Source organism: Phytophthora parasitica (assembly GCF_000247585.1).
Source record: "Phytophthora parasitica INRA-310 unplaced genomic scaffold supercont2.16, whole genome shotgun sequence".
Classification (NCBI taxonomy): Eukaryota; Oomycota; class Peronosporomycetes; order Peronosporales; family Peronosporaceae; genus Phytophthora; species Phytophthora nicotianae.
Genome location: NW_008649002.1, coordinates 351,806 through 361,952, shown reverse-complemented (window position 1 = coordinate 361,952; position 10,147 = coordinate 351,806). Strand labels below are relative to the sequence as shown.

At 52.3% G+C, this 10,147-nt stretch overlaps 3 protein-coding genes across 3 annotated transcripts in view; 1 reads left to right on the top strand and 2 right to left on the bottom strand.

The window, feature by feature from the left end:
- PPTG_22392 (hypothetical protein) overlaps positions 1-5,823 on the bottom strand; it is a gene marked incomplete at its 5' end in the record, with an annotated part of 8,426 nt that extends 2,603 nt beyond the window's left edge. The window contains one exon of the mRNA XM_008903802.1: positions 100-5,823. Coding sequence (XP_008902050.1) covers positions 100-5,823 — 5,724 coding nt within the window. The remainder of the gene's footprint in view (positions 1-99) is intronic.
- A 159-nt stretch (positions 5,824-5,982) lies between these two features.
- On the bottom strand, positions 5,983-7,474 carry PPTG_08774 (hypothetical protein; the record flags this gene model as incomplete). The annotated part of the gene is made up of 9 exons (XM_008903498.1): positions 7,330-7,474; positions 7,239-7,258; positions 7,076-7,169; positions 6,840-7,017; positions 6,639-6,770; positions 6,464-6,552; positions 6,330-6,389; positions 6,159-6,257; positions 5,983-6,090 (listed from the first exon to the last, which is right to left on the bottom strand). The coding sequence occupies exons 1-9, from the start codon at positions 7,453-7,455 to the stop codon at positions 5,983-5,985; spliced, it is 906 nt and encodes a 301-aa protein (XP_008901746.1). The 5' UTR covers positions 7,456-7,474.
- A 122-nt stretch (positions 7,475-7,596) lies between these two features.
- PPTG_08773 (hypothetical protein) lies at positions 7,597-10,094 on the top strand. Its single transcript, XM_008903497.1, has 3 exons — positions 7,597-8,628; positions 8,701-8,781; positions 8,845-10,094. Exons 1-3 carry the CDS (start codon positions 7,663-7,665, stop codon positions 9,880-9,882), a joined length of 2,085 nt encoding a protein of 694 aa, XP_008901745.1. The 5' UTR covers positions 7,597-7,662; the 3' UTR covers positions 9,883-10,094.
- The last annotated feature ends 53 nt before the right edge of the window (positions 10,095-10,147 follow it).

Genomic DNA, 10,147 nt, shown 5'->3' with positions numbered 1-10,147 from the left:
CCGTAAGATCCGCAGTTTTGCTAGGAACTGGGACAGCTCCATGTCATCCGTGTCATAGTTCGTCTCGAATGGCATCACTTGTCCGTTCATCAATCAAACCATCACATCCAAGTCCGACTGCTTTTCAAACGTTAGTAGTCCAGACGACCCGAATAGAAGGAGATCAAACTCTTTCTTTTGCAGGTTACCAGGCATCTCGGAGCGTAACGAAGTCACTGCCACCAGTCGATCGAACAAGTCCGCGAGCAACTCTTCCGTATTGGTTAGCATCTCAGCTAACATACATAATTGCAGCTTTGGAATCGTTTGTGCATACCCCGATAAGCGTACTGGCGTCCACAGCTTGTAATGCGTTTTGCCAGCGTTGCTGGTCTTGATCGTTGTCAGCAAATCGATCACGATCCACGGGAAGCTTAAACAGCGTGTACTTGCATCGGAGTCTTCGTGGGTAACAAAGTAACAAGCAGCAGCTAACTTGAGCTTCTCGCCAGGTGCAAGAGTGGATGTGTCGCTGTCGAACTGGGACCGGAATGCAGCTTGAAGAGCGTAGAATGCGTCCTTGCATTGCTCTCCAAATCGGAAATAGTCGGCCTTGTATTCGCTCTGTGGTTCCACAATCATGCCTGTCGCGAGTTCGGCCTCAGTCTGAGCTCCTGACATGAGCAACAAAGCTCGAAGTCGCAACTTGTACTGGCGATAAAGCAGTTTGGCCTGCTTAACGTAGTCAGTATATCCAGACGCCAGGAAGTTATCGTCACGAATAGGCATTTGACTCACACCCTTTGTCATTGTCGTGTCAAAAATGGCCTTACAGCGGCGGTACATCTTGCCCAAGATTTTCTTCGACGTGTAAGACGGCTTATCCTTATTCTGCATGAAGTCCGGATAACTCTTGGGCGCTAAGTTGCGTACAATCTCAAGATCTTTTTCAGCACGAAGACTGTCAACTTGTTTGGAACAGATACGTGCCAAAATTTTCGCGTTTTCATCGAAGCTTCCATCATTCGATGAATCGCAAAGCGCAAGGTGAGCGTTCGAAGCAATACCAAGAATATCGTCCTGGATGGAGTGAACGTAAAAATCAACCAAACCTGCGTCATCCGTTGACTGGTGGTATTCCTCTCCTCGGGGACTGGTGTCCCCTCCAGTGTCTTCGTCAAAAGCCATCGGTTCGTGGACTTGCGTCCTGGACGGAATCAATCGCTTGTCCCAAATAACAACGAACATGTCACCATCTAAATCTCCGCCTGTGCATTCGTCAGGATGCGGCCGTGGGCCTTTAGAGGGGAACACGATGCAGTCCTTTAGCTGGCGTAACTGTGGCGGTACGTCTGCTCTGCAACGAAGAACTCGAATATCGCCGGGGTGGTGGCAGGGGCTTCGATGAACAGCAACGTCAACGTCATCAAGCACCACGTAGCTATCAGTTCCAATCTCCTCATCAGTTTCGGAATACTGCACGAACACTTCTCCGTATTCCAAAGTCCCAGTGAAATCTGCCACGCCCATTAAAGTACGCCCTTTTGCTATGGGAATTCTGGCACGCATCACCGTGTTCGCAAGTCGATAATGATAAATAGTTCTTGCCAACGACGACAGATATTCGTCAGCCAGAATTTTGACCTCAAGCTTACGGACAAGCACGTCAATCCACCAAATAACACTCGGAGGCAGCACAGCCTTCAGCTCGAAGTATGCTCCGTCATCTGATGCAATTAGTGAGCGAAGATCACTCAAAAACTCCTCCTGCATCTCCATGAAAACATCTTCGTTTATCCCGAGATCATTCAAGATCAGAACACTCTGGCGAGTCAAGTACGCCTCCGATTTGCCTGCAAATGCGACTATTTCAAGCACCCTGTGGTTGGACGTGAACTTGGACATGCTTTTGCGGAGCACAACGGCATCGTCACAACGGATGTTTGACCTTCCCAGGTCAGATACCACCAAAACACCTTTTGCACCTCCAAGCCGGATCTGGAAAGCTGATGGGGTAAAAGGGAGCTGAAGTTCCCTCACAATATTCTCCGCTCCAACTAAAGCGATCTCGCCACATCCGTCCGTAAAGACGTATTGATCGTTTTCAATATCCTCCACCGGGTTGTCAAGAACACTTTGGTTGACTTCGAACGTCTCCTTTGTAGAAGAGAATGCTTGGCCCAAACGCTTTAAATACTTTGCCGGAGAGGTTAATTGGGAAAGGTCTCCAATCCACGAGCGAACTTCGTGATGATCAAGCCGTGTGAAGATTGCGCTGCTGTTACGCACTTGGCTCAGTGAGCAACCAAGGAAACGGAACTTAAGACCACCTCTTACGTGGGGAATGTCAATCCCGTTCTTCAATACGTTGCGAATGCGCTGCAAAATCGTCCCGGACCTGAAGTCCAAACGCTCCATATTGTCATCACGGAAGTACACGTACATGAAGTTCTCCGACCCCCAGTGACGAAACACACGATTGCTCGGCGCTGGATCGGGCGGACAATACACGATCCTTGAAGGTGTCACAATGACCTCGTATACAATTGAGCCTGGATTCAAGGACGGGCTGGTGCATAATCCCTCCAGCATGGAACGCTCATCTTGCAGGTAGCTCGAAAACTGATCCGTAATACTGCTATCACTCGGATGCGCGCGAAAAGATAAAAGTGCTTTTTCTTGGACGTTCTCGTCAAGTTCAGTCAAAACGTCATAAAAAGCAGGTGGCAGGAATCCGTTCGTGAAGTAACTGCAGTCGGATAGGAGACATTGCAGAGCATACGCTACTGGAAACGCAAAATGTAATTTTGTGGGAGGCGTACTTCTTCCGTCTGCCTTCCGTATCTTCGTTTCGCGGACTTCGATCCCAAGCTTCGAGAAAAACACGCGAAGATTCCATACGTGAGTAGATAACTGATCCGAGCGAGGCAATATTAAGCGATAAACAAGCGCTTGTGACTGGCACCCCTTGCATTCACGCTCTTCTTCGATGTAACACGAAGGAGGTAGTCGAAATGAAAGGTACACAGACGCAGCGCTTCCAGCCGAAGGAGTCAAATCAAACCACACTAACGGCTCGTTCAGCGCTCGCAAATCGAACTCCACACGGCGATAGCCAAAATCTGCGATTAGCGCATCTGCTGCCATCTCAATGTCACCCGGTGACCTATTGACGTCGCCAAAGCTCTCGAGTTCCATAAAAGCACCTTCTGGAGTCATCAATCCACGATGCAGTCCGACTTTAGGGATGTTTTCGGCGACCGTCCTGCTCGCTGCTCTCTCGATGTCATCAGCTTCAAAGCGCATCCAGAGCGCTTGTTCGTGAATGAAGAAGTCGACGCTGGAGCACAGCGAGTTGTAGGACGAATAGATGTTTTGATCAGGAGATGCGGCAACAGTGCATAGTCCAATGGCCTCATCTGCTCTTCTGACTGAAGCAAACTCACTAATCCGTTCCAGGATATCCTGTTGCAGCTGTTTGTCAGCACCGATAAATACGCCACCTAGAACGATGTTGTACGCGTTCTCAGCCATTGCGTCAAATATTGCCCGAGCAGCCAACGCCGATGTTTCTCCACTCGCACCAACTGAAGAATCAACAACCACGTCTTCTGAATAACTGTCCATTAACTCCTCCACAGTAGCTTTGGACGTCAGTCTAGCAGCAGCCTTGTTAGCCATCAACACCAGTCGTTTCTCATTCTCCACAAGTCGTTGGTTGCGCTCGTTCCCCACTGCTGAGCAGAAGATGATAAACGAGCTGTCTCGGTGACGCGCTCGACCTCGACTTTGAATGAGACTCGTGACTCCAATCACCCCATCGAATTGAATAACCAAGGAGCATTCCGGCACGTCAAGGCCTTCCTCGAGCACGTTAGTAGCAACCAAGAGACGAATGCGCCCTTGTCGAAACCGATCCAACGTCGGTCGCTGCTCCTCTTCCCACGACATACCTTCATACGAATTGTGTCCAACAAAACGCGTGGGGTTGAGCTCGCGCAGCACATCCAACGCTTCCATCGCCTTAGCCAGCAGAATCGCAGTTTTACGACGGCGGACAAACACAATTGCACGTGAATTGTGGTCGAAGTGAGCCCTTCGAATGCACTCGGCAACAAGATGGACACGATTGGAGATGTCCGTCCCAGTAAACGTTTCGAGAGGAAAGTTAACCAGTGCTGGACTCATGATAGCACGATATGCTGGCTCCACCAGCACAAAAGTACGTTTCCCCTTCTTGGTTTCTGCAACTTCCAGTTCGCTGAAAATGCGACGCAGTGCTTCAGCAACAGTTGCAGCACCGTGAATACTTAAGTTGTAAAAGGATGATGCCACTTTCAGCAAATGCTTGAAAATCAACTCAAGATCGGACAATGGTCGTTTACTTTTCTCGACTCCAGTCATCTTCACGTCAGCATTATTTCCCGTCGCCATCTTCTCTGCTTGTCCCCGTAAGATCCGCAGTTTTGCTAGGAACTGGGACAGCTCCATGTCATCCGTGTCATAGTTCGTCTCGAATGGCATCACTTGTCCGTTCATCAATCTTCTAACCTGCGTATAAAACGACTCGATGTAGCGCTTAATTCCTTCCCGAAGCTTGCGTTCGTGCTCGGTTTCCTGTACAGTGACCCATTGCGCTTCCTTCGGGATAAAACTTGCCTCCAGGTCTTCTGCGGCGATTGTTGGGGCATTGACCACAGCGTTGAATACTTGGGCAAGTTTGTTCAGCGCTGTCTGGCCTGATGTCTCGCGCACTCCTTCCCCGAATGGCGAGGCCGTCAGTGCAAGGATGTGTGGTCGAGTTCGCAGATCAACTGTTGCCACCTTTTGCAATAACTCACAGTACGGATGGTTTCCAGTAGCGTGGTGTGCTTCGTCGAACACCATCACACAATAATCCGTGATCTTTGTGCGGTTGTTGAACAGCAAATTCAAAAAGTACTGAGGCGTCACCACCAGAGCATCAACATCTCCATCGGTTTCAATCGGGTCACTTGTTGCCGCCGCAGTGCGTCCATGCTGCCCAGACAGCCCCTTCACCCGGAAACCCGACTCGCGTCGGATATACGCAGCTTGTTGCGACACCAACGGCCCCGTGGGCACAAAGAACACCACCAACTTGTTCGGATTCAGATACTTCATCTCATCCAGCACCTTGATTGCCACCAACGTCTTACCGCAACCAGTAGGTAGATACACGATCGTGTTCTCCAGCAACGCCGAGATCGTCAGCTCCACTTGATACCGTCTCAACTTGGACATCTTCGCCTTGGGGTTGAAGTGGCTTCGAATCGTGGCTACCGTGGGATGCACCACGGACAGCACCTCTGTCTCCTGCACGTTCTGGACTCTCTCCTCGCCGACCAACTCTTGAACTTTAAAAATCTTAAGAGGAAGCTGCATCTCCTGTAGTTGTTTCAGAAGAAGCCCCCATTTCCGCGCTGTGGGACCCCCAGCCATCCCGTACGGGAATTTTTTGTCCAGCACACAAGAACAGGCTTTGGAGTCCAGCAACAGCATTGACTCGTCCGGCAGTTCATCCAGGAACCCCTCAGATGCCACTTTAGCGTCACAGTGGACGCAGCACAACTCGAAGGGCAGACGCTGTCGCTTGAACGCGTTTTTAGTGCGGATCTTGGTAAATTGAAGCGCTGGGAGGACTCCCGAGTGGCTGGAGACGCGCCAGCTCTCGCCGAGCTGCTCATTGTGCAGCAGGGTTTTGTCCAGCGTAAGGTGTACACCCGTCGCGTTCTCCAGGATGAAGGAGAGCTGCGAATGGCGCGCCACGAGGGCGTCGCAGCGCCTGCAGGCGAGGCTCCAAGCCTCGTCGGGAGTGATGGTCATCCCGTCTGTGTGCGCGAATCAGGGAATGATGCGGGTTTCCCTTGTGATGATGGACAAAGATGAGGCTAGTATTGAGGATATTTTTGAAGCGCGGTGATTGGTCGAAACAGCTTCAACTTCGAGTGAAATGCTGCAGCAACTTAACGAGATGAGCCGCATTTACGAGAAGTGTGGGCGAAGCTGTGCAGCTTCGATGGCCATGTCCGATTCGGAGCGAGCTGTTCGCGTCTCGTTGTCGACTTGCAGAGCATGCTCGTGCTTTTCGATCTGCGGGTAATGAAGCAGGTAAGCTACTGATGTGATAATTCTCAAGTTGTGAAATGTTGAAGCGATACCTCCGTGTAGATGTCATCGTTGCGCTCAAAGTCGTGAGCGGTGCGTGGGATCACGTGGATATGTACGTGCTTGACCGTTTGGCCTGCCTCCTTACCGTCCTGAGAGAACAAATGCATTCGAGATGTCAGTGCGAAGATAAACATTTGCGTTTAAACGTGAAAGAGTTGCACCTGGATCGCGAATGTCAGGGAAGATGCGCCGTAATACCGCTCCACTTGCTTGCCCACAAGCTGCGAGAAAATGGGAATTGTGCGCCGTTAGCTGATGCTGTTGCGCGTTGCCAACACTATAAAACTAAACTTACTTGAGCAGCGGTCCACAGATCGCTCACTTCGTCTACATCAAGCATCTCGAAGCGAGCAACCGGCCGCTTCGGCACAACAAGCATATGACCTACAGCATTTTACACCATGAAGCAGTTTAGCACTATTGGTTTACGATGGATATGAGCGAAAACGCGTCAATCGTTAATCACAAACCTGGCACAATCGGTTTGAGATTCACCAGAGCAAACGAGAGCGCGGATTCGTAAAATACTTGAGAGAACAACACGCGGAAAGGACCGAAGCACCGGCCAGCGGGGTCAAGGCACTGGTCGAAGTTCAGCAATTCTTTCAGGGCACAAAAGAAATATTAAAAAGTGGAGTGTAAACACTGTCGTAGTGTCAGCGTCCACCTACCTGTTGCAAACTGTGCGAGAAGTGGCTGTGGTTTATCGCCCTCCGACTGCTCTGGCAATGCAACTGAAATTGCGCCGCTGGCCGAGCCTTCCGACAGCGTCGCTTCTGTCACAAGCAGTGTCCTATTAAGTGGCACCTTCAGCTCCTTCGAAGCTATCTCGTACACTGATACACCGTTCTTTTACCGCAACTAGTTAGACGGGCGGACTGGTGTATATAACCGTATTATAGCGCACCTTCATCTTGCCGTCGTGAACGATGTGGAATGCACTAAGCGCGCTGGCGTAGCTCGTCCTGGCGTCACCGATGAATCCTAGACGGTAGCCATGCCTGCATCAAGTCGGTATGTTGGTTAGTCCTAGTGAATCTTTCCACGTAGCGTAAACCTTCGTCACCAACGTCTTGAGCGCTTGAACCGCCTGCAAATGCCAACGCAGATATGTGTCAATAACGACCTGGACGGGATCCCTCCCATAATTCGCATGCCTACATTTTCCACGCCCGGTTCTCGCAGGAACGCCCTCTCCGCTGTCGCAGGTGTGAGGTGGAAGAGGATCGAGCGGATGTTGCGCTCCGCCACCAGGCGCTGAAGAGAGCGCTTGCCCAGCAGCACCATCAGCGCAACTTACTGGCGCACTTCTATCAGTCATGTATAAAAACAACTCCTTTGTATAAGTTTCTACGTTAAGTGTACAGTACACTTAACGCAAACTTACCGGTATCTTTTGAAATACTGTGTACTTAAAAAGGATACTTTTACAAATTTCTCAATAGTTCGCCTTGCGATTTCCCCTTTCGTAGCCGCTCATCCAAAACGACAAAGATGCTGGCCTCGAGGACTCGTACAGTGCGCGCCGTGGCCGGCCAGACCCGACGTGCATTCAGCGTGCCGCCCAAGGCCCCGATTGTGCCCAAGTCGGCTCCTCCGACGCCAGCCGCGAAGCCGCCGAGCAACGGTGCGCCCGTAACGCCTGCTAAGTCGACCCCTGCTACGGCTGCTGCGGATTCGAGCACAGGATCGTCGCTGCCCAAGCTGCTTCTGCTCGGACTGCTGTCCACTCCTGCGGCTACTGCCGTGTACGTGAAGCAGAACCCGGAGTGGAACCCGGCCGCGCTCAAGGATGACGCGCGCTGGATCAAGTTCCGTGAACTGGTACTGGGCAAGAAAGTGGTACAGCCGCCTGTGGTTCCTGTAAAGCGCTCGCCCGAAGAATTTAGCGCTGCCATTAACAAGGCCCAGCAGGAGGTGAAGCAGGCGGAGAAGGCTAAAAAGGCCGAGAAAAAGGCTGAGAAAAAGGCCGAAGAGAAGAAGAAGAAGGCCGACAAGGACGATAAAAAGACTGAAACGGTGGAAAAGAAGCTTGAGAAGGCCGAGAAGAAGATGGAAAAGGCCGAGAAGAAAGCAGAGAAGGTTGAAAAGAAGGTCGCCAAGCTCAAAGAGGAGGGCAAGGACGAGAAAAAGGCCGAAAAGGTGGAAAAGAAGCTGGAGAAGGCCGAGAAAAAGGTGGAAAAGGCTGAGAAGAAGGTCGCTGAGCTCAAGAAGGAGGTGGAGGCCAAGAAGGGAGAGTCAGCTGTGGCCGGCGTCGCGTCCAAGGCTCACAAGGTTGAAAATGTTGTCAAGAAGGATGTCAAGAAGGTGGTCACGGCTATGGCCGGCGCTGCCACTGTTGTCGAGAAGAAGGTGGACGCTGCCACGGCCAAGGCGCGTGAGGAGATTTCCAAGCTGTCGGGCGAGGCCAGCCCCGAACACCTCAGCCGTCAGATGGACAAGCAGATCCAGGCCACCACGGTGCGTTGCGTGGCTTGGCCGTGCGGTTGTATACCGTAGATTACTCACAATTATGTTGTTTATTTATTGCAGAACGGCCTGCTCAGCTCGCTGAAGGCCGAGTCGGACGCGGCCGCTGCCGAGATGGACAAGCAGTACCTGTCTGGCCTCAACGTACGCCCTACAAAATCTGCTGCACTACTACTGGTTTGATAGCTAACATTGATCTTGTTGCAGGAGCTTGATGCGAACGCGTTGGCTATCCGCGTGGCTCAGCTGGCAACGGAGATGAAGCACCGCTCGAAGTGGGAGGCTGTGCGTCTTCTGGAGTCGCTCCGCCACATGGAGGAGGACGCCCAGAAGAAGAGCTCCGAGGTGCTACGTCGTCAGGATGAGCTGCACAAGGAACTGCTTGCCCGTGAGCTGCGTCTGCAGCAGGAGCTTCTGTCTCGTCAGTCTCGCGAGGAGATGGATGCTCTGAAGAAGCAATACGCCGACGATCTGGCGCGCAACGTGAGCCAGCAGCGTGCGAGTTTGCTGTCGGAGGTGCAGCGCACTTTCGCTCGTGAGAGTAAGGCGATCGAGCAGCGTTACGCTCAACGACTTGAGGAGGCGACGCAGAAAATGCAGAAGACACTGGCGGAGGAGCGTGAGAAGCGCGTAAAGGAGCTGGAGAACTACCGCGCTGAGCTCCGCGCGCTTGGCACGGTTCTGGACAGCTCGTCGACGTACGAGGCGTTCAGCCACCGCGTTCACAAGGCTTCCATGGCGGCGCTGGCTCTGTCGGACCGTGTGGAGGCTGCGGCTCCGCTGCGCAGCGAGATTCGTGCTCTACGCGAGGCGGCGAGGAACGACCCGTTCATCGAGGCGGCCGTCAAGTCGCTACCGCAGGAAGTGGTTGAGCAGGGCGCGCCGTCTGTGGGTCAGCTTCAGGAGCGCTTCAAAGTGGTCAAGTCTGTTGGCCACCGGGCCGCTCTGGTGCCGGAGAACAGCGGCATCATTGGCCAGGCGTTCGGCACGGCGCTGTCGCTACTGATGATCCCGCCTGGAGGCCCGATCGAAGGCAAGGACACGGACGCCGTGCTGTCCCGTGCTGAGTTCGCTCTGAAGGCAGGCGACATTGAAAAGGCGATCGTGGAGATGAAGGGTCTGTCCGGCCTCCCCGCGCAGGTTTCGCAGGACTGGATCGCTGCTGCTGAGTCCCGATTGGCCGTGGAACAGACGGCCAAGGTGGTGAAGGCGCACGTGGCGCTGCTGGCCGCAAGCTGCTCCTAAGTGCAGTAGAGCAAGGAACCAGCAAACGGTACCGTGTTTGATAAAGCCAACGAGTTTTAAGCAAGAGTAATGACATGAAACTTTTGAGTTGGAGGAAAACCATGTTTGAAGTGCAAGAAGCTCTACACTCGTAGCATTTGAAGGCTGTGAAGTGAGCAGAATTATTTACATGCACTTATGGATCAATACAATCTTTGGACTATGAACTATGGGGCTATGGGCTACTAACAGCTTAGAAGATGGACATCTTGCGGGCCGTGAGCTT